At 37.8% G+C, this 24,172-nt stretch overlaps 2 protein-coding genes across 3 annotated transcripts; both read left to right on the forward strand.

The window, feature by feature from the left end:
- Nucleotides 1–12,519: 12,519 nt before the first annotated feature.
- LOC107559276 (seipin-like) lies at nucleotides 12,520–18,620 on the forward strand. 2 transcript variants are annotated; one of them, XM_016243029.1, is made up of 8 exons: nucleotides 12,520–12,837; nucleotides 14,362–14,446; nucleotides 14,952–15,095; nucleotides 15,587–15,721; nucleotides 15,875–15,972; nucleotides 16,123–16,252; nucleotides 17,298–17,367; nucleotides 18,064–18,620. In XM_016243029.1, exons 1-8 carry the CDS (start codon nucleotides 12,581–12,583, stop codon nucleotides 18,306–18,308), a joined length of 1,164 nt encoding a protein of 387 aa, XP_016098515.1. In that variant the 5' UTR covers nucleotides 12,520–12,580; the 3' UTR covers nucleotides 18,309–18,620. The 2 variants fall into 2 exon arrangements, with proteins under 2 accessions (XP_016098515.1, XP_016098516.1); XM_016243030.1 differs by having other exon boundaries at nucleotides 14,365–14,446.
- A 760-nt stretch (nucleotides 18,621–19,380) lies between these two features.
- LOC107559257 (inositol-trisphosphate 3-kinase B-like) lies at nucleotides 19,381–23,916 on the forward strand. Its single transcript, XM_016243010.1, has 8 exons — nucleotides 19,381–19,400; nucleotides 19,729–20,617; nucleotides 21,100–21,184; nucleotides 21,335–21,548; nucleotides 21,918–22,122; nucleotides 22,758–22,859; nucleotides 23,265–23,336; nucleotides 23,609–23,916. Exons 1-8 carry the CDS (start codon nucleotides 19,381–19,383, stop codon nucleotides 23,825–23,827), a joined length of 1,806 nt encoding a protein of 601 aa, XP_016098496.1. The 3' UTR covers nucleotides 23,828–23,916.
- The last annotated feature ends 256 nt before the right edge of the window (nucleotides 23,917–24,172 follow it).

Below are 24,172 nucleotides of genomic sequence, written 5' to 3' on the forward strand. Positions count from 1 at the left end.
AAATTTTCTTTTTTGGGTGAACTATTCCTTTTATTACAAATGTCCTGACTTGGTCTAAAATGACTTTCAGAACAGCATGGGTGGAGAAAATAGTCCAACATGTTTCAGCCACTCCTCTTTAGCCACCTGTTTTGCTGCGAACGATGACCGCCACATGAGGTACCTATTTGGCTGTTTTCCTCCTGTTTTTCTCCTGTGAAGGCAGTCAACATAAAATCAAGTGACACTATTTTAATGCACATCCTTGATCTTATTGTGCATGATTCACTGGTGCATGAAATTCCAAATAGAAAAATTGTAATCTTTGTAATCTGTTTTCAAAATATAATAACTTGCTCTGCCTCTTAAATTACTTTTCAACACCCACTTTTTATGATTCAATTCTCAGTGGATAATTTTATATGAAAAACATTTATTAAACAAATATAAATTATGAAGATGTATGCCATAGGCTTTTAATGTTGACTTTAACATTGACATTATATTTTTCCATGTTTAAATGTAGACTATAAATTTTAAATATTTATTGTACAATTGTAATTCTTAAAATATCTAATGCAAAAGCACTCACCTATCACAGATCAGTTTAAACACAAGCTGTTGTGAAAACAAGATGTTTAGGTGGATTTCTAGGTGTTTAGGTCAGCAAAGTTTATAATCAATATTGTATCATTTTAGCAAAAAAAACTGTCCTGTCATGATTAATTTTTAAAGCTCTGCTTTTTATCCCATCAATCAAAATGTCACCATATCAGTGTAATCAAGCAGCAAATTTCATATTAGAAATTATGTGGAATTCCATTTGTGTGAAGAGAGCAAAAGGGATTAGCATGTGCTAATGATCGTTTGATGAGCGAAACAGGAAGAATTCAGGCCAAATCATTTGTGCTTGGCATTGGGCATGGACGCCAAGCACTAAAACTCAGATGCATATCATTCTAAAACAAGTACAAACGGCCAGTTAGGCCATCAGAACTACTAGAGAGAGCAGAAGAGACAGACTCAGAGGACCCTATAAAATAATAAGCGCTACATCAGTACAGTACATGCCACAAAATAATATCAGTATCTCGTCTTCAAGGTTGTAGTACTACTTTGAAGGAGTCCAAATCACTCACTCGCTCAGACTGCAACATCAGCTCGACTTCTGAAGGATCAGATGAGAGACAGTCCTTCAGGGTTTGAATGAAGAGAGAGAGAGCGAGAGTGCAATCTGCCTCACCGCTAGTATCAGATGACCTTCACTGTGCAAACATATCCATCTGTTGTGTCTGCATAAACGATGACAGACAGCCAAATAGTGCCTTATAATTAAGTAAAAATGAAGCAGACATCAAACACTTAACGATCCATCTACATTAATGTCTGTGCAGGCATTTACAAGATTTTACTAGCAAAAGCTCCTGAAGGACAGACACCCAGCCAAACATCTTTGAGCAGTAATAATGTATTGATTGTTTTTTAAAACAAGACAAAGTACAGGGCGATGTTTATAATTATATATTTGCCATATTTACTATCACAAACGGCTCACAAATGATGAATACAGTAATTATTTCACATCTCAGCTGACAGTCATAAGGGACTCTTTTTGAACAAACTCAGAGGACCCTATAAAATAATAAGCGCTACATCAGTACAGTACATGCCACAAAATAATATCAGTATCTCGTCTTCAAGGTTGTAGTACTACTTTGAAGGAGTCCAAATCACTCACTCGCTCAGACTGCAACATCAGCTCGACTTCTGAAGGATCAGATGAGAGACAGTCCTTCAGGGTTTGAATGAAGAGAGAGAGAGCGAGAGTGCAATCTGCCTCACCGCTAGTATCAGATGACCTTCACTGTGCAAACATATCCATCTGTTGTGTCTGCAAAGACGATGACAGACAGCCAAATAGTGCCTTATAATTAAGTAAAAATGAAGCAGACATCAAACACTTAACGATCCATCTACATTAATGTCTGTGCAGGCATTTACAAGATTTTACTAGCAAAAGCTCCTGAAGGACAGACACCCAGCCAAACATCTTTGAGCAGTAATAATGTATTGATTGTTTTTTAAAACAAGACAAAGTACAGGGCGATGTTTATAATGATATATTTGCCATATTTACTATCACAAACGGCTCACAAATGATGAATACAGTAATTATTTCACATCTCAGCTGACAGTCATAAGGGACTCTTTTTGAACAAAAGACTTTGACAGATGATTTCTGTCAAACAGAAATTCAACTGAATTACAATTTCTCAGTTCAGCAGAGCTGTCCCTCAAAGTTTAATACAAAGTGAATTGTCTTGGCAAGCCTGAAAAATCTTTTTTGCCTTCTCTAATTAGCCCAAAAATATTTTTGCGGCGCACATTGTCTTTAAACAACGGTAAAAACACCAAAGACCAAGAACAATGAAAAATGAAAGCCATGCTCATCTAAATGCTGTCATGAAAGGTTTCACTGTCATTAGGCAGACGTGATGGACGCTCCAGTCAGAGTTGGCAGGGCATTTTATGAAACATAACATATGACCTATAAATGGGTGCGTGTATTAATCAGAGGCTTATTAACAACATTTGGCCTTAGCTACGTATCGGATCCCTAAGCATTTTTGTCATATCCATAGGGGCGACATGAAAACATTACAAGAATAAATTTGTATAATTAATACAAATGCAGAAGAGTAGATTTTAAAGTAGATTGAAGCAGAGCGCTTAAGTGTGCAAAACTCTAGGGTGGTTGCTAGCGTAATTTTCTGTTGCTAAGGTGTTCTGACCAGCCAGTGCGCATGTGCAGTCCTGAGCGCAGGTCTCAGAACGCTGATTGTTTCTATAGCAACCGGGACTTCTAACAGCAGCTGCAGTGACACGATGACTTTACGGATTAGCTATTGGCTCTTTTATTAAGAAGGCAGGGCTTCCTTCAATACTGCACTCAGTATTGCATTTTCACTTGCATTTTCCCCATTCAAAACTATATGAGTGACACATCTTGGGTAGTCTTTGTATTCCAGCGATTGTTCAACCACTTGTAGCAAAACAAAAATCTGAAATGAAGATAATATATGAGGTAATTTAATGGTCATTTAAAGTATATATATGTAGACGTGGAGTCAAGGAAACTTTTATAATTTTAACTTTTTTTTTCTAGTTTCATCAAGCTAACCTCATTATTTGAGCTATCATTCAGTTTGAGGTATTAAAGTCAGTGGATTCCAAACAACATTGGACCCCATTCACTTTCATTGTATGGATAAAAACACCACTGAGACTATTTTTAAAACTATATTATTTTTTCTTCCACAGAAGGAAGTCATACAGTTTCGGAACCACATGAAGGTGAGTCAATGGTGAATTTTCATTTCTGGGTAAACTATCCCTTTAATTTTGTGACCACTAATAAGTGAATCCTAGACTAGATCAAATACAGAAGAACAAATCTGACAGCTGTAACTTAACAGGTAAAACTACAGGTTGTTTTTCCATAGCTGAAATGGTCTTCCTGATGCTTTGCATGAGATGTATTTGGTTTTAATGGAGACTGAGCTGCTGGGCTCAACACTGATCCAGAATGATTGACAGCCGTGTTAGCACTGCCCACCCGTCATTTACATTTATTTACTCCCATTATGCATGCCTGTCACTATGCATCAGGCTACAATCAATGCTGTGTGTGTTTGGTTGTTTGTGAGTGAGATTATTATGTGCAAGTATGCAAGTATGCATGCATGCATTTGTGGGTGTGGGTTTGTTAGTGAGTGTGTGCACACACATAGACACTACTTTATCATTGCACAAAAGAGCAACAGATGACTACTTCATTCAGTGGGAATGACCCAAGATTCAGTATGATGTCATCCACCTGCAGGTGGGTGGCATTGCATCACTCTTTAGGGCTGTAGATTCACGTCTTCTCCTATTATTGTCATTATTCCAGCACAGTGCACCGAGCCAAGCTTGCAAAGGCAGAAAACGTGTGTGTGTGTGTGTGTCTTTGTCTGAGTGTGTGAGTCAGAGCATGTGAGTGTGTCGAGACCATTCTAGCCGGCAGATGGGCACCCGGAAGGGCTTCATCTCTGGCCTCATTGGCTGCTCACATCACAGGCATGCTGGGATATAAATACACCTGAGCCAAGTTTCTCATCCTCAGACTGCTGCGAGAACAATTGTTGTTCTGCAAACCACGTTTTTGTGTCAGTATTAGTATTTCTAATGCGTGCGCTTCATAGAATAACAACAAATAAACCCAGTAATCCAGTTTGATTTCTCGTCTGAGGTTCATGTACATAATAAGCTCTAATCACAGATCAGTAGGATAAATAAAAAACCTAGAAATACCCAGGCATATGGTGTTTGCCTCAAGTTTATTAGACTGGATCTGCTTGCCTATAATTCTCCTGGAGTTTACAGCCCCTTGTTTTGCCTCCCATACTTATTGTTGAGTATGGAAAGCCTGGTGACACCTGGTCTGGGTGTTTGCTTGCTGGGGCAGAAATAATCAGCATGTTGTCAAGCTGAAGCAGGACTCAGCAGAAATATCAACATATTTGGTGTCAGACAGGCGACAAGACACATGCTGATCCCTTTAATTTCCTTTGTCTAGGGATCTTCTCGGTCTGAAAACCCCACAAAAAAAGATTAATTAATCGTATTTAATGTTTTTCAATTTTGATCTTTTGATTAATTTGATTAAATGTTTTTGTCTAAATACATTTAATATAGTTATTTTTTTTATTTAGTTAGCACATTCATTCTGGATAAATGTACTCAACAAATTAATTTGTAGTCTCATACAGTATATGCATTTATTTTTTCCAAAAGAGGACGATATCCTCTTCGTCATGCCTGGAGCTGATCCATGCTGGTCGCTAAGGAAATACATCAACTTCGCACTGTGGATCGCCGGATCGACTTTCACCGTGGACGAAGCGGAGTCCAGCCCGGGGTCATCACATGTGGTTGCCGCCAGCCTGCCGGCCGCACCGTTCTCAAGCCCGCCGGCCGCCGCTCACTCTAGCCCGCCGTTGTGAAAGAGAAACTACTTTGTTTGGTCTTCCAAAAGAGGACACAACTAGAAATCAGTGGTTAAGTTGTATTTACAACACTGTTCCAGAACAGCTCAACCTAAATATTTAGATATGTGCAGCGCATTTTATGGATGACTGTTTCCTGACCCTGGAAGAGTAGACTACAATACCGGCTGTTCTGACTCACAGTCTGTAAGTACGTTTTCATTTAAAGGATTTGCCACTGACGATTTACAAACGCGAGTTTTGAGCAGTGTAGAGTAGGGTTTGTTGTTTGTCATTTCTCCGATCACATGGTTTTATGTTTACACGGCGCGATGCGATGCAACGCAACGCGTAAAAAGACAGTATAAGTCATGATAATCAGTAAGTATGTCCCCACTGGATGCAACAAATGCCTAATTTATAATGGGTTTTAATGTTTTTGTCTCGTCGCTCCGGCCGGGACACAGCATCACAGTATGGTAGGGGCATAACATTTCCGTCACACGCTTGAGGTTTTCGGCCAATCACAATGCGCTGGATAGCTGGCCAATCACAGCACACCTCGCTTTTCAGACCGATGAGCTTTGTAAAAATCTACGCGTTTCAGAAAGGCGGGGCATAGGAGAAACAATAATGTACAGTATGTGTAAAAGAATGTTTTTTTAACCTTAAACCGCATAAACACATTTCATTACACCAAATACACAAAATAATGTTCTTTTTAGCAACATCATATGACCCCTTTAAGGAAAATACGCTGATTTTGTGCACTACTGAATTTTAAATGTCTTTGAGAGAAGTCTCTTATGATGGCCAGGGCTGCATTTATTTTAATAAAACGTAATGTTGTAACATTATAAATGTATGTATTGTCGCTTTTCATCAATTTAATGCATTCTTGCTGAAAAAGATGTGAATAAGTGTTCATCTCTCAAAAAAAAAAACATCATACTGGGCCCAAAATTTTAGTAAATTAAAAGTTAACCCTAAATAATCCAAGCATCGGGTTTCCATTTAATTATTTTTGTAAACCTGTTCTCTGTGAATACAATCTAAATAAGTAGTAGTAAATATGATTTTAATTGCACTTTAAAAGTGTGATTCTTTTGTTTAAAAATCCTGATGAGCCTGCCAATGGCATGAGTTTGGGGCGGGACTGTTTGTTTGCCTGACAAGTGGCAGACTGGAGTGAGTGTTTGAAATCATTATTTTTGTGAATCCGTTTGGAGCCACTACTGGCAGAAACACAAAACACACTTCATCTTTACAGAGGACTCCTGTTGAAAGTCCTTTGGTAACAAGAGCAATTGAAGGATTTGAAAGCCCAGGTAAAAGTCTTATGTAAATGACCTGGCAAGAAATTGCCACCCTGATCAGAAATGGCAAAATTACCTCCTTAGGCCCGAAACATACTCTATGCAAGTACGTGAGCACAAATGCTTCTAGCTCAATTTCATGCACCATTGAGTTCTGAAATATGTCAGAATGCAGTTTATAATGCAATACAAGTACACATTGCATTCACAGCTTTGCCTCAGAGGGTGCTATTGTGGCATTTAGCATTTGTGTAAACCGTGTGCTGCTATGGTCAGATTTCTCTTTCAAGAACAAACATAAAGTACGTACACTGGATCAGCGAGCTGGGAATACTTTGGCCATGCATTCACGTCTATTTTTGCTTGAGTGCTTCCTTGCATTTGTGACACTTCAGACAGTGTTCCCTTTGTACAGTATCCTTCAAGTGCAAAGAAATGCAGTGCATTCAGAACAGTAACTGAGCAGATAAAATGACAAAATAACCTTTTTTTTTTTTTTTTTGCAGTGATTTGAACACACTTTTTCCCCAGTGTCACAATAGCGCAGCTGTCAGACAGAGGCTGGTTAATATAGAGCAAGGACAGGAGAGAGAGATGGATAGAGAGAGATTATGAGGCGTGGTAAAGAGAGTAGAGGTCACTGATGGCTTTATTACTGTAGTGTAATAAGAAATCACCCGAATGGAAAGAGGACACCTGCCATTGGGCTCGTATAAAACCTTCACACACACTTTTTACAGGTTTAACAAGACTAGTGAGGAATTTTAACCAAAGTACGTTGCAGACATTTCATGAAGACCCTAAAGAATCATACCAACTTGTGGGAAATGGGCGTCTGATGTCAAAATGTCATAGCTGGATCTCCTGGCAAAAAACTAGTCTCAGCCTCAGACGTCACGCCCACGGACCGTTGGTTGAATGTCTGATGCATATGGCACACAAAATTGGAAACACTTCAGGAGTTTCAAAGTCGTCATCTGATTGGTTGAATTATGCAGGATTTCCAGGACACGTATGTCGCGTTCTTCAACGTTGCACCTGGAAACAAAGATGCCTTGTTGCCAACCCCCCTCATGTTATAAGAAAGCAGTTTGGAACTTTGATAATGAGCGTTTATCTGGATCAACCAAATGCTGGTTTTACACACCGGTCTGTTATTGTGGTGACATTTCCACGCCCCTAAACATGACGCGGTCCAAAACGAAACGTGATTGGTTGCTTTACATGTCAGTCATATGGCCTCTTGGGCTGACCTTGGCCATTCAAAGCGGCCAAGGTTCCCAGACCTTCTGCCATCAGTCTGAAGGTCTGACTACGCGAGACTAGGTGAAAACAAGCTAACTTCAATCATTTAGTTTGCTCCTTAAATCATACACGTTCATATTCATAATTAGATTCTTCAATCACATACTTCACCCCTGCATATAGCCGTAGAGCCACGTTTAAAGTACAGAAGAAAAGATCTGTCGCTGCTTCTATTTCCTCGTGACTTTAAGAATATTTACATTTATCTTGTTAAATTTTGATTTAAAATTTAAATTTCATTTTCTTGCAGCAAAAAGGAACACTGCGTTTGTCAAGTCATTACCTCTGTTTTTTAAAGGTCCCATATTGTCAAAACTGAAATTTCCTGGCTTTTTTCATGATAAATGAGGTCTAAGGGCTATGTAACTACCATATAAGTTTCAAAACAGTCAAGTAGTCAGGAAACTACATCATTACACAGGCTTCCGAACTAGGGTTGGGACGATGCCATCGTACATCGCTGATGGCTTAAAGACCATTTGATGAGGTGGTTGGTTGTCGCCTGTCGTCGCCGATTCGGGGTCTGAACTTGTAAGGCTGGAAAACATTTCCCTCAGCAGTGGCCATCATTAAAGGTGTCTGTTTTTTAAAGGTCCCATATTGTCAAAACTGAAATTTCCTGGCTTTTTTCATGATAAATGAGGTCTAAGGGCTATGTAACTACCATATAAGTTTCAAAACAGTCAAGTAGTCAGGAAACTACATCATTACATAGGCTTCCGAACTAGGGTTGGGACGATGCCATCGTACATCGCTGATGGCTTAAAGACCATTTGATGAGGTGGTTGGTTGTCGCCTGTCGTCGCCGATTCGGGGTCTGAACATGTAAGGCTGGAAAACATTTCCCTCAGCAGTGGCCATCATTAAAGGTGTTTCTATTTACAGGTGTTTCTATTTTTCTATTTGCCATAGCAGGCTACAGCATACATGACCCTAGTTACCTGTGGTTGGCCTGGCCATGCGTCACTCAGAAAACAACAGGCCAATCAGAAGAGAGGCTCATGAATATTAATTAGACAGGCCAAAATCGACCTGTTCAAAGCAGAGCTCCTGAGAAAGGAGCTGTAAAAATATACTTAGATGGTTTTTGGTACTTGTACTGCAAATATATATTCTTAAGGACATCAAAACCTAAAATAAAACTCCAGAAAGGTGTATAATATGTGACCTTTAAATTTAAAAATGAACATTTTGGGTGTAACAGTGACCTCTACAGGTCAAAAGAAGTAAATCACATCTGCTCAGTTTCAATGACTTTCAAATGAATGGAGACAAAAGGCTATTTTTAACATTTGAGTGCATCAAGGGTGAGATCAAACAGGAGGCACGCTTTGGGTCAAAAGAGTTAGCTAAGACCGATAACAGCGCAGACACCTGTCAATCAAAGAATCAGATCCATATGTGCAGAGAACACCTGCAGCCGCTATCTTTCAGTTCACCTGAGCAGAACTTTGGCTCTGTTCCAAAAATTGTTTGCTCATTTTTTATTGATACCTAGGTATTGAGTGTTATAGTTTTTTTTTCAGTGTTATAGTTATAATTGATATTTCTCTCACTTTTTTGGATTCTGACATTTTCTTTCATTTTTTCACTGAGAGTCTTTCATTGTATTGTGGGATTGTCTTTTCCATAAAAGATACATGTTACCTTAAAATCTGTCTAAATGTCTTCTGGAATAGCCTTTGCATTGGTAGTGCACTTACGATTCTTTAAAATGGTGCCTATGAAGACAGCTCAATACGTTTTGGATCAGTGTATTTTTCTTCCTTTGAGAGTCTGTGTTATGTGATACCAAGAATGTTTTGGATCAGAAATATGCTGCGAGTTTCCTTCATTTCTCAGTCTGTGGGAAGGTTTTTGGCATTTTACTGTTACTTTGGCATTTGACATCTTTGCTGACCCCCAAGACCTATTTTTCCCCTGAGCTGATGTCTGTATCATGGCAGTGTTGACTGATGGGAAAACTGAAACTGTTCAGCCTTATTTCTACATGACCTGAAGTGGGTTTGCTGTGATACCTGGATCTGGCGTGGCTGTATTGTGTGTGTGTGTGTGTGTGTGTGTGTGTCTCTCATAACTGAATAGCAAATTAAAGGAATAGTTCACCCAAAAATGAAAACTTTATTGCCCTCAGGACATCTAAGATGTAGATGCTGTTTCTTCATTGGAACAGATTTGGAGAAATGTAGCATTACATCACTTGCTCACCAATGGATCCTCTGCAGTGAATGGGTGCCGTCAGAATGAGAGTCCAAACAGCTGATAAAAACATCTCAATAATCCATCTATTAAAAAAAAAACTCCATCTATTAACGTTTAGTGAAAAGGTGTGTTTGTAAGAAACAAATCCATTGAGACATTTTTAACTTCAATCAATTTTTTTGGCTAAAATATCAGACCTCTGTAAATAATATTGCTTTCTCCAGTGAAAAAGTCATCTCATCTGAATCAGGGGAGAAATATGCACAGATCAAGCACTGTTTACAAGACAAAACAGTTCTAAAGAAATATATATGTAATATGTATGGATTTTTATGTGAGAGGACAACAGGGGATGGACTTTGTATTGTAGACACAATTGTAATGTAGACACATGCATTTTCTGTAAAGCTGCTTTGAAGCGCTATACAAATAAATTTGAATTGAATTGAATTGAACTTTCCACTGGAGGAAAAGTTATTATGGATTATTTTGGCCAGAAACAACGTTTTAAAGTTAAAATGCCATAATGACGGATTTCTTTCATATAAACAGAGCTTTTCACGTCACGAGATATTCATTGATGGACTCTTCTGGATTATTTGTAGGTTATTGTTCTTTAATCAGCTGTTTGTCTCTCAATCTTGACTCCCATTAATTGCAGAGCATCCATTGGTGAGCAAGTGATGTAATGCTATATTTCTCCAAATCTGTTCCTATGGAGAAACAAACTTATCTACATCTTGGATGGTCTGAGAGTGAGTACATTTTCAGCAAATGTTGAGTTTTGGGTGAACTATTCCTTTAGGTATAGTCATTCAACCGGCTTTGCCCTTTTTGGAGCTTTTTGTACAAATGCAAGTGACCTTTTATTGTATGGTAAAGAGCAGCATGAACAATCTTTCTGGCATCTTCTGTTGTGGTGTAATTCAAATGTCAAATTCAATATTTTTAGAATGCAGTGACTGACCAATCAGAATCAAGTAAGAACGACAGATAGAACGATAGTGATGGAACAATATCATTTCTGTAGTGTTGACAGCCACAGTACAGCTGCTTACTATAGATTTACATAGCTTTCCCACAGAGTATGATTTGCAAATGAGTCATACTAGCATGAGGGGAGGAGGAAGGGATGAAGAAGTCTCATCTGCAGTCCAGTTCAGCTACACCTCTCCATTTTTACAAATTTAATTCTGGCTCCATTTAAGTTTCAAGGAGTCATGCTTTACATTTTCATTTTATCTCCCTTTATCATTCCATCAGAACAAAAGCACTATTCCACTTGGTGAAACAATTTGATTCACCTGCAAGATACTTTTTTAAATATGTATGTAGGCCAGCAGTCTCTCTTTGGCAGGTCATTTGAAATCATCCACAAAATTCCTATCATCTCTCGCTCTTTCTCTGGCATGTGAAAAATCAATCCGAACATGGCACATTTTCAAGTGGTGCTCATTTTAGAGAAAAACACTTGCTTTAGGGAAAAAATAAAGGAATACATTCAGACGTTTGATACCAGTGTTCATGTTACTGATGATTATATAAACTACTAGATTTTTATATTCTCTGAAGGAAATGGTAGTGCTGTTTGCCATGCAGAACCAGTTGCAGTTGCTAAGGTTTCTTGCTTTGTTGCTAGGTTGTTATTTACTGTTCCCAAGTCAAAAGAGCCAATTTTAGGTCTCAGAGATGTGGCTCAAGTTCTTCCTTCAATAGCAAACATCCCTAATTTATTGCATTTGTCATGATAGCACACCATTTTTACTAATACCAAAATAAGTGCTCATTTAAATAATATTTTTCAATAAAATCTTTCACCATAATCTGAATAATGAAACTGCTTTACTGTAATACAGTTTGAGTTTGCTCACAAATGCTACTGGTGTTTAGTGTCATCTAGTGGAAAGATATCCACATTACAAAAATATTTAATGGTGACACAATACTAGACATACAAGAGGGCCGTCTAGGCCGTCTCCTTTTTTTATGTATTTACTTTTCTGTGCAAAACTTGTTACGTTCATGTAGGAGTAATTATATGGGATACGTTCAACTGAGCTGTAAACTCCAGTCTCATAATAACATGGTCCTCAAACAGCTAATTGCCGGTAATTTGAGCATTTATTGAAACCTTTTGTTGTCTCGCATTGACCTGAGCTACTGTGCTCGGTGGCTCTTGAAGTCGCATGTGTCTTGTGTGCATCCAGTAGATTTGTGGTTGCATGGTAAACTTGAAATGGTTATTACATGCATGTGATTCTCAGGAAATGATAAATGACTACTTTTTTGCTTAGTTTCATATCTGTTACTAATTGTGCTGCATTCTGTTTGAGGTCATCCAGATTAAAGATAGAAGGATTTGCCTTGGATATTTCATACCCTTTGTATTTCCTAACAGCATTCCTTGTGCTGTTGCCTCACATGCAGGTCATGAGTCCCAGTGTGGTCCCACTGGAGTCCAGCTGTTCTTCGGACTGTCTTTTTTTCCAGGAACCGACAGTGTCACACTCCATTACTGCAGGAACATTCATTAAAAACGGCTTGTTCGTTGATTCAGAACACTTTCGATGAATCAAAGTCAGACGTCAGAGCTTCAAGGGCAGAGAAAGAAACTCACAGGAGCTCAAAAACGGGAACATGAGGTGGTGGTGGTGATGAGAAATGGGCAGCGTTTTATGAGGAATGAGGGAGGTTTGGGTTATTTTGTAGATAAAACACTGGACCGTTTGGAAGAACTTAATCTCAGTAAACATGCAGCCCACTATGGAGGAGTTCGATTCAGAGGACTCTGGTGTTCAAGATGTGGGCCCTCAAATCAACGGGCTGGTGGTCCAGATCCTGGAGACGACGTCAGTGCTGCTGGTGCGAATCAGACAGAAGCTTCTGGAAATGGCTATTCTGATCTGTGTGATTCTGCTGGTGTTCTGGGTGGCTTTATTCCTCTATGGCAGTTTCTATTATTCCTTTATGCCCACCGCCAATTTCATCACACCTGTCTACTTTTACAGGTGAGGTGTTTACAGGTACCCAGCAGAAAACCTTAAATCTTAATCAGTTTTTCATCTTGTTTTTCAGTAAACAAGCTTTCTTGAAAAGCACAATTGTGTGTTTGTGTGTGTGTATGTGTGTGTGTGTGTGTTTAAAGCATAAACCTCATAAAAATCTTCTTAAAAGAAGAAAACACATTTTTCTTGTCCCAATCACAAAATCTTTATTCATGATTTAAGCATGAACCTCACAAAAATTATATGCATCGAACAAAAAAAAATCCTAAAAACAGGTCTTTTGTAAGTCGCTTTAAATAAAAGCGTCTGCTAAATGAATCAATGTTAATGTAATAATTTATGCAATTATGTCTCAAAAAAGACCCCAATAATCTCACATATCTGATTTAAGATGAGACAATGTATCAAACTGCTCAGATTTGCTAATTGTCTGCAATTAAAATCTCAACGTGAACTCAAACATTTTTCATTAAAAGCATCTGAACTATGCTATCCACATTTTATAATTTAACAGGTTTATATTCTAAATTTTTTATTTAAACATGTCAATCTTAAATAATAGTCAGAAAAATCTCATTTTTAATGGATTCGTTTATTGCACCTTTAGACATGTATCAAACTGCTCAGATTTGCTAATTGTCTGCAATTAAAATCTCAACGTGAACTCAAAACATTTTTCATTAAAAGCATCTGAACTATGCTATCCACATTTTATAATTTAACAGGTTTATATTCTAAATTTTTTATTTAAACATGTAAATCTTAAATAATAGTCAGAAAAATCTCATTTTTAATGGATTCGTTTATTGCACCTTTAGACAAAAAAAGGTTTACATATGTGTTTTGTTGAGTATTTATTTTAAACATTCCTTTTATGGCTCATATACTATGATATAGTAGAAAATGGATCTCATAGTCAAGGAAGAAAAAACTGCCCAACCTGAGCAAAATATGCAATTTGGTTGAGTTGTTGATATTTATATGGACAAAACGTAAGATGAAATTCTGATAGCTTGTAATGAAAAATCAATGAAAGCTTTATAACAGTAAATCAGACTAATTAAATACTGTAGATATCAGTTGTCACTCTATATCTCAATAATGTCTTAGTAAGATCATATTTAAATGCTTAGTTTTATAATCAAAGCACTGTAGTTTTTACTGTGGGGCAAAACATATAATGTAATGCAATACAGTGATGATTGAGAGATGAACAAATAAAAATTCCTCAAAAGCCTGATGGATCATATTTGATATTAAAATTATAATAATAAATAAGTAAATCTAAGTTGCTTTAGTCCAGTAAGTGTTCATCTTATAAATATATAAAAAAGAAGGTGTACAACATGACTTAAATACAGTCAAACTGAGAATCATTTTTAAAAGACACCACCTTGTCAGATGGTAACAGGCTGTAAAATATTGGGACTAATATCACAGAATCAGCCGACGTTCATCAGAGGTTTGACTGTGGTAGTTCTTGATGTTTGTCATCTGCTTGTTCATGTAGTATGTGTTTCTGATCAGCAGGACTGATTGTCCGTCTCCTCAACACTCTGTGTGTTATTTCCCTGTGGCTAATGTCTCTTTACTGAAAAATGGAAAACATCAGGTGACCATCCTTGATCTCATCCTTGCTTAGTTTCTTTATTTTAAAGTTCTTTCAGACTTATGATTTTTATGGTTATATTTTCTTGCTGAGTTTAGTATAGTATGTAAAACTGTGTACAGTATGCAATAAGTGTTTTGAATACTAGCATGTTGCATTGTTGTCAAATGACCTCACTACATGGCATGTTTATCTCTGCAATTGGTGTCCAGTTATGTTAGTAATAAACGCATATTTATTTAGCATCTATCCAATGTTGTGCAAAAATGACTTTTTGGTGGTCTGATCAAATAATTCATTTAAAATTATGTTAAAAATCAAGGTTGACCTCACTTTAGAGTTCTACATTGAAGTCAGGTTGCATACTGTACATATTGTGCAGTCATACAGAATATTTGTGGATAAAGAATATTTGCATACTATGCACAGTGGACATGCTTAAAAAATAATTTAAGTAGGATATTATTGCAATGCTGTTTTTTGCGTTTCTCTTTCCTGCCTACCACAGGTAATGACATACGATCAGCCCTATCAGATCACACTAGAGCTGGAAATGCCTGAGTCTCCAGCCAATCAGGAGCTGGGAATGTTCCCAGTGAAGATGACTCCCTATTCTAAAGCTGGTCAGATTGTTGACGTAACAGCCCATTCTGTAAGTACACAAATGAAGAGACATGTACGCATAAAAAGCATTTTATGTTAAAAGTGTACATCAAATGTTTGCTTTTTGATAGATTACTCTCAGTATCTGAAATGTAAATTATTCAACCAGTCGAATTCATTTAATACTTAACTTAAAAGGAATAGTTCACCCAAAAATGACATTTCTGTACACATTTACTCAACTGTACTCACATTATTCATGTCAAATGGCTTCAGGAGACTTGGAATATAACACACAAGTCATATGAACCACTTCTATGGTGCTTTTCAATACAATAGCCAGTCATACAGGTTCTGAACCACATAACAGAATTTTCATTTTCAGGCTGACTATCCTGTTAAGTTGCAAAATGTAGGTTCACCAAAGTGAGCTTTGTGATCTTTCTGAACCTGTTTAGAACATTTTGTTTTCACAATGCAGCTGTGGTATCTTGTCAGATCACCTCTCTCTCGCTTTCTCTCTCTCACTCTCTCTCTCAGGCAATGCTCCATTATCGCTCCTCTCTTCTTCAGGCTCTGGGCACAGTGGTCTTCTCCCCCATGCTGTTAACAGGAGCATCGGAGCAGAAACAGTCAGTCATAGTGGAGCTGTACTCTGAATTCAAAGATGATTCTGTGAGGGATAATTCTGAACACCCTAGCAACCACATAGCAACACACTAAAACCACTCAGAACACCTTAGCATTAGCAACCGCATAGAAACTCTAAAAACCACTCAGAATACATTTAGCAGTTAGTATAATTGTCTCTTTCTTTTCTTTGTCCAGTACAAACCCACTGTTGGAGCCGTCATTGAGATCCATTCCCAGCATATTCAGATCTACAGTGCTCATCTCTACATCTTCGCTCACTTTACAGGCATCAGGTTTGTGTTTGTGTATTCCTGTTTTTTTGCTGTGTTGCTTGAATATAGTCCTCACATTTTTCCATATGCTCCGTGTTTGAGATAATCAGCCCACTCAAGCATTCATCAAACTGATGATGATGTCTTTACGAATCTCTCTGATCTGCACAGGTACCTGCTGTATCACTTCCCCCTGATATCAGCACTGATCGGGGTGATGAGTAACTTTGCTTTCCTCAGTTTGATCATTGTTCTCAGCTTCCTGCAATTTAATCTAATCAGTCACAGGACTCCTGGAAAGGTGCATTTAAATATTCAATACACAAGACACTTGCCAAGGACATACTCTACAAAAGTATGTAAACATAAATGAGTGAGTGACGTGACATGTGGCCAAGTATGGTTTCCCATACTAGGAATTAGTGCATTTAACCCATCCAAAGTGCACACACCGTGAACACACACCCAGAGCAGTGGGCAGCCATTTATGCTGCGGCGCCCAGGGAGCAGTTGGGGGTTCGGTGCCTTGCTCAAGGGCACCTCAGTCATGGTATTGAAGGTGGGAGAGAGCACTGTACATTCACTCCCCCCACCTACAATTCCTGCCAGACCTGAGACTCGAACGCACAACCTTTGGCTTACGAGTCTGACTCTCTAACCATTAGGCCACGACTTCACTAGATATAAAACAGATGTGAATCATTGTAAATACGTAATCCATTAATCATTAATGAGGCATTTCAAACCTCAGTACTCAAGGGAGTACAAATGTAAGCTTGTTTTTGCCACAGAATAAAAAATAAAGATAATTGTGACTTTTTATCTCACAATTCAGCCTTTTTTCCTCATAATTGAGTTTATATCTCACAATTCAGAATTTTTTCCCATATATACTCAGAATATTGAGATATAAACTTGCAATTCTGAGAAAAAAGTTGCAATTACCTTTTTTATTTTTTTTATCCTTTGGTGGAAACAAGTGTCCATGCAAATGTCTGTACCAATAAGTTGTTTTATAATTTAGGCAGATAGCCTGTGTCAACTTGCTAACTTGCTCTCTTCAAACTGTTGCTCTGCCGTTACAGAAGCTGACCTGAAAAATAAAACTGATTCTAATGCCGCTCACCATTGTAAACTGATCAAATGTAATACTCATTTACTTTGTCTTATGAATTACACTTTAACAAATTTTTGGATTGCATTGTTTGAAATCTAGCTCGTGTGCTTGTGTTCACATACTTGCATTCAGAAAGTTTTGGGCATTCTAGTTTTGAAATAGTGGCTTTGTGTTTCTTCTGGGGGTGTGTCTGTGTTAACAACATGTTTCAGTGTTTTCCTTGCTTCAGGCTGTTAAGCTACAAGAGGAAAAGAATGAACAGGATGGCCTGAATGATCAGTCTGAACCCCAGGATGAAGGCAAGACAACAAGTGAAGTCTGGATTTATGCACCATAATTTTTAGACCATTTGCAACCAATGTAATAATAAAAAGGCTAAAATTTGAAACGTATCTCAAGGATGATCAGAAGAAATGGACAGCCCCTGAGTTAAATATATGAGTGTCACAGCAAAGGGTCTGAATACTTAGGACCATGTGATATTTCAGTTTTTCTTTTTTAATAAATCTGCAAAAATGTCAACAATTCTGTGTTTTTCTGTCAATATGGGGTGCTGTGTGTACATTAATGAGGAAAAAAAAATTACTTAAATGATTTTAGCAAATGGCTGCAATATAACAAAGAGGGAAAAATGTAAGGGGGTCTGAATACTTTCCGTACCCACTGTATATATATATATATATACTATATATATGAAAAGCTAGTTTAGGAGATAAATGTTGTTCCAAACCTGTATGACTTTGTTTCTTCTTTAGAGCACAAAAGAAGATGAACAAATGGGAACATTTTTCAAAATATCTTGTTTTGTGTTCCACACACGTCAGTGAGTAAATGACAGAATTTTAATTTTTGGTTTAACTAGCCCATTTACCACTTGCTAAACTAGGTTTTCCTAGCTTGATGTTTTTTGTTTGTTTTGTTTTTTTGATGTGCATTGATCATATTTCTTTATGCAGCCACTACAACACATTTGTTGAATCCCCCTATTATTACAGAAAATGTTGATGCCATGGAGTGCAATTCAGTGGAGGTGGAAGAATCCATTCCAGACATGGGAGTGGAGGAGAGTGACGATGACTCCAGAGAACTTGCTGAAGATGAACCTACCTGTGAGGCTGGGGATGGAGAAATGATTTTGAAGCACAGGCATTTATCACAGGGCATGTTAAAGTCATCTCAAGCGTTAACAGGCACCATAGATAAAACTTACTACCGTGTTGGTGTCTGTTCAAGCTGCTAGAGAGGGAATGGAGCCGTCTGCTAAATGAGGGTAAAGGTTATGAAAAGCAAAGGCCACCCGCTGGACTTCATAGATTTGGTCAAAATGTCCTTGTTTTAAAAATATGAACTTCATGCTAACCCTAATCTCTTGTATCATTATTGTAAAAATAATCAAGACAACCACAAATATACAGTATGGTAACCATTTACTGTATTGACATAACCTATATATCCAAAACTGACCTTTCTAGACATATCCTTTGTTGTTGTTATTATTATATTCCACAACACTGAAAATGGTGAGACTGTGCCAATAAATAGCCAAAGGAGGAGAGTGTAATTTGTTTGTGGTTTATGTCTGGAAAATAACTATTAATTTGCATTCATTTACATGTATTCCACTTTTCAAAATGCAGAGACAACTAAGTTATGTTGTAAGAAAAGGAGCTAAAGGATATGACTTTACTGAAAGTTATTTATGGACATTTATAATTATGACTTTAACATGGAAAAAAAACTTAATTTGAAAAATAAATAGAATAAAATATACATTTTAAATATTTATACATCATGATATTGGCTGTACTGTTTTTATAATGATTGTATAAATGAAATACTGTATAATAGTAGAGAGATTTAATAAGACTCAAAATTAAATGACAATTTGGGGCAAGATGTATATCCACCATCCAAGTAAAAGTTTAATATATATATAATATTTTGATATCATTTTTTGAATCTAGTTTACTGTAAATGGTATAACATGGTGATAGCAACACCACAGTCATTAAGTTCAATTCCTGGGAAATTTGCATGCTGATAAAATTAATCCATCAAAACATCTACCAACATCTACCAACATCTACCATCCATGACGTGTTTGCCAGAGTCAGTCTGCTGAGTTCTCGACACGAGAGTGTGGGCTAGCCGTAAGCCAACCTCCGAAAGAACTCATTGTCAAATATGTTGTGGAAAACCATGATGTCACATTATGCAAAGCACTGTCGGAAAACGTTGACAGCTAGACTTTAAACTGGCGTTGAGTCTTTGACGCTGAACTGCTGGTGGGTTCAGCTTAACACACAGGAGTGATGAAAGATTGGCAAGTCGGGTACGTGGGAGTTGGTGCTTTTCCCCCTACAAATAATTGTTTTGAACTTTGTTCCACTTCGCATATGTGGGCTATTTCCTGGACAAGATAAAGCTTATCTATTTTTAATTGTATCTATTTCTATAGGCAAGTACCAGAGTCTGCAGTATTTTTTAGACCGAGGCTTTATATATGTCCAGGAAATCCCCCCATGATGTGCCTTTTTTAATAATAATACTTTATTAATAAGATATTGAAGATTGTATTATGTTGTTAAGATGTCATCTGTCTATTATTCTGTTTGCTTTAGGTATGATTTATCAAATAACGATTTTGTTTATCCTCTCAGATTCTCTTCTTCTAGAGCTCAAAATAACAAAACAGGAGTTTCATCCATTTCTGATGAGAATTTTCCTCCAAGCGGCTTCATGAAAGACTTGGATTCTCCTCCAGAAAGAATGAGCATATTGTCAGAGAAGAAGAGCAATGGAAGTGATGGCGAGAGCATCAGAGATGCCATAGAAGAAAGGATTTTTGATTTCTCACCATCCTCGATCAATCAAAGTAATCATATCAAGAAAACAGGCTTCAGAGCCAGACCTAAACTGGCTTCTGCTCACGCCGTCCTTTCATCCAAGCTAGAAGATCCAACAGAAATGCAGACAAATGCATGTGAGGAACCAGAGGTTATGAAACCTGAACCTCTGGAACGTGTTTGCATGGATCCCCTACCAATACCTGCTGGAGAAACAACCAAGGACGAAGACGTGGAAGAGCAGAAAGTGAAAGAGAGGGTGATGGCAGGTGAAAATCTTGTTGAAGAGGGTTCAAATGTGGCATTGAATGCAGCAACTAGGAAAAGCCTGTGGAGCAGCAAGATCGAACCGAGGGAAAGACTGAAGGAAGGGATGCGGGAAAGGCTGGGAGCAAGTGTGGAGAGTATCGATGAGAGTAACAAGGGAGATTTCAGCAACAAACGACTGCACAGGAAGAAGAGTTGGGGCTCAAGACAGAGAAACACACAAACGCTTGTGTCATCACAGGATGGAGAACATTATATGGAGGGAAGTGTGGAGAAAGATGGTGAGGAAGAATTAGTTCCACACCCTGTTCTCTCTCGGGTTCTCTTTCACTCCTCAGCTTCATCCTCCTCTTCCTTCAACAACTCCTCAGCAGAAAGTGATGAGGTTTTCAGTGAAAATGAGGACACTGACACCCGGAGGCAGACCATGAAGAAGGTGAGTGGAACTCTGGGAAGGCTTAGAAAGCACTAAGCATTTTATCTAGATTCTGCAGAATCTCTCAGGACCAGTAAACTGGTATCAGGTTCAGTCTGACCTGTGGACTTAACAGAAGCGTTCTCTATTTTTTCGGTGCACTGAAATGTATCAGACAATTTGCATTATTCTGAAAGTGTACCCATAACATTGCGTATTTGAATAAGCTATTTGCATAGTACTGTAGACCACGACAGGGATAGAGTAGCACGTTACTGTCACATTTGCAATATTCCCAAAACAAATTCAACTTATCTTCAAATATCATACTTGATGAAAATATGCAATATACCCCAACGTCTGTGCGTCTGAACAGTTTCACAATGGATAGGGTATAACCATCAAGACTATTTTATTAACAATGGTGGAAAATGAAATCCAAAAAATTGTTTTTAAGGTACTGTTAGATAACTGCCACTAAATGACTCCCATTTATTTCCCAGTGTCGATCTTGGAGAACCTTTCTGACCATGATGCAGTGGTCCAAACGTACACAAAGCTCATGGATCCAGCTAGCGGGTCACCAAGGTACATAGCTGAGGCTTTTAACCATACCTTAACTTTCTATCAAAATACATCATGTTATAGATGTAAAATAGATTTGAACATTTCTTTTGTATCTTCCGTCCATGAGCAGTATTTTGAAGACAGAAAATGAGTTTTGAATGCTCTGTCTAGGTAACGTGAGGCTGAGTGAGGGTGGCGAGGTGCTGAAGAGGTTTTGCGAGGTTGAGGCCATCTGTCTGCAGGTCCTCATGTCTGATGCGCTCTGTCAGTTTGTGCCTCATTATTTCGGGCACATCAGTCAGGACGGAGAGCGATACATCCGTCTAGAGGATCTGCTTAGCGGGCTCAAAAATCCTGTCATCATGGACTGCAAAATGGGTGTGCGGTAGGAAGGAACCCAATAGTTTACCTCTAACACTGATTCATTTTTGACTTAATATTTTCAGTTTTAACTCATTATTCCCTTAAGTCAAAGTGAGAGAAAATACTTTAAAATGATGGAATTTGTGGGTATGTTTTATAAAATAGTGCAAGACTTAATATCAGTGTTGCACAAATGTTCCAATTAGTGATTTTCTGGAACTGAAAATTTGGCTATATGAAAATTTGATTTTCAGTTTCAGTGTTTCTGTAAAAATTCGTTTCAGTGCATTTCTAGTTCTAGTAGTGCATTTTAATTTGCTACTCTACATTACATTGACCTTATATTTGAACAATAATGCAGTACCATCTGAACCTATGGCATTACTTGCAGGACATACCAAGAGGAGGAGATAAGTAAGGCCCGGAGCAACGCCATTGTGCGCTCTGATATGTATCAAAAGATGGTCAAAATAGATCCGGCAGCTCCCACTGCAGAAGAACATGCACAAAGAGGTGTAACCAAGCTGCGTTACCTGCAGTGGAGGGATGACAGCAGTTCCACCTCGTCACTGGGCTTCCGCATTGAAGGCATAGTGGTACGAAACATGAGGCTAAAGGCCCGGTCACACCAAGAATGACAGCTACACTCTTAAAAATAAAGGTGCTTCATGATGCCATAGAAGAACCTTTTTGTCTAAATGGTTCCATAAAGAACCTTTAACATCTGAAGAACCTTTCTGTTTCACAAAAGGTTCTTTGTGGCGAAAGAAGGTTCTTCAGATTATAAAAAGGTAAGAAAGAGATGGTTCTTTAAAGAACCTTTGACTGAATGGTTCTTTGTGGAACCAAAAATGGTTCTTCTATGGCATCGCTTGAAGAACCTTTTGAAGCACCTTTATTTTTAAGAGTGTATAAAAATAACTATACAAGCACATGCTGCAGTTCTGCTGACTGCTGTTTTAAATTCTCAACCTCTTTAAAGCGGGATGGATTCTTATTGGCTGTTGATGCTTTTTATTATTCATCAAGCTGGAAAAAAGGCATTGAGGAAATGATTCCAACGATATTGTTCTATTATACCATTATCATTATTTGTGTGTTGTAGACGCTGCTATTCTTTTCCCATTTTTAAAACTATATCACTATAGTTATTGTCTTTGGTGTGAATGGGCCTTGAAGAATTTACTGGCCATTTATATAGATTTTTTTTCCCACCATGTTTTTTTTCCAGATGAGAAATGGTAAAGTATTACGAGACTTTTACAAGTCACGCACAGAAGCTCAAGTGACAGAAACACTGTTAACCTTCACCAGGAGGCAGGTTCACATTCTAGTGAGTGCACAGCATTTCATGCTTACAGTTTGCCAATTATTTTATTCTCAAAATCTCACACAGATATAAATATTTATGTCAACATTCAAAAACAACTTCATCTCTGAAACAACCTTCCTTTCTGGCCCTCTTATTTTCCAAATAAATAAAACACCTGGTGATTCAATTAGTTCCTAATAGATCAAATTAAACCCACATATCCCATGTTTGTATATTTTGTTTTACTCTGAAATATGTCACATTGTTGAAGTAAATCGGGTTGTGAATGGAGATTCAAGCAGTATGCTTATGACTATTATACACAAAATATGCCTGCTTGACAATATAATTGGAATATATAAAAATAAAAATAATTGCAGTTCATCCCAATTACAATACCCTCCATTGTCACTTTGTGTATCTCAGGAGGCCTACGAATCCAGATTACAGGCACTGAACAAAGCACTCAAGGAGTCAAACTTTTTCAACAGACATGAGGTTAGTGCAAAGCTTTAAACTTGTCACCATTAGCTGATGGTTTCAGTTTTCTTCAATACTACAATATGTTCAGTTTGAAGCCTTAAAATCAGAATTGCCATTTTGGGCTGTGGAATTTCTGGTGAGAGACTTGTTCTACAATATAAATTACGCACATTTACCTCAAACATAAAATTTAAAGCTGTACAGCTCAGTTTTCATCTCAGAACACATTTTACAGGAATGTTGTTTACACACTGCCTCTGAATAAACATCTTCTCAACTTCTCACAGATCATAGGCAGCTCTTTACTTTTCGTCCACGACTGCAGCGGCAAAGCAAACATATGGATGATAGATTTTGGAAAGACCATCCCAACCCCAGAGGATGTCCAGCTGAGGCATGATGTTCCGTGGGTGGAGGGAAACAGGGAAGATGGGTACCTCATCGGACTGACCTCACTCATCACTCTGCTGGGGGAAGCCATCAAGCAAGCAGAGGAGCAAAGATGAGAGTGACCTCATATATACTCACTTATACAGATGATTTCATGTTGGATCTATCAATCGACAACCGTACTGTCTTTTGGGCATTATACATCTTTACAGTTAACAGTATTAATAAAGCACTTGAGTTGCTATGGTTTTCGCAAATGTTCTTGTTGAATTTGTTATTATTTTTTTTACAAATAAAAGTTTGTCTATTAAATGTTTAATATGCTGAAAGTATTGCTTCACTTGTGTATTTTTTGTTAGATTTCCAGCTAATGTTCAAATGTTTACAGAGTAAATTCACAAATTTAAAGGGACAGATCACCCAAAAATGAAAATAGTTTTTCAGTTTTTCAAAATGAAAAT

This window comes from Sinocyclocheilus grahami, unplaced genomic scaffold (assembly GCF_001515645.1).
Source record: "Sinocyclocheilus grahami isolate Dianchi unplaced genomic scaffold, SAMN03320097.WGS_v1.1 scaffold680.1, whole genome shotgun sequence".
Lineage (NCBI taxonomy): Eukaryota > Metazoa > Chordata > Actinopteri > Cypriniformes > Cyprinidae > Sinocyclocheilus > Sinocyclocheilus grahami.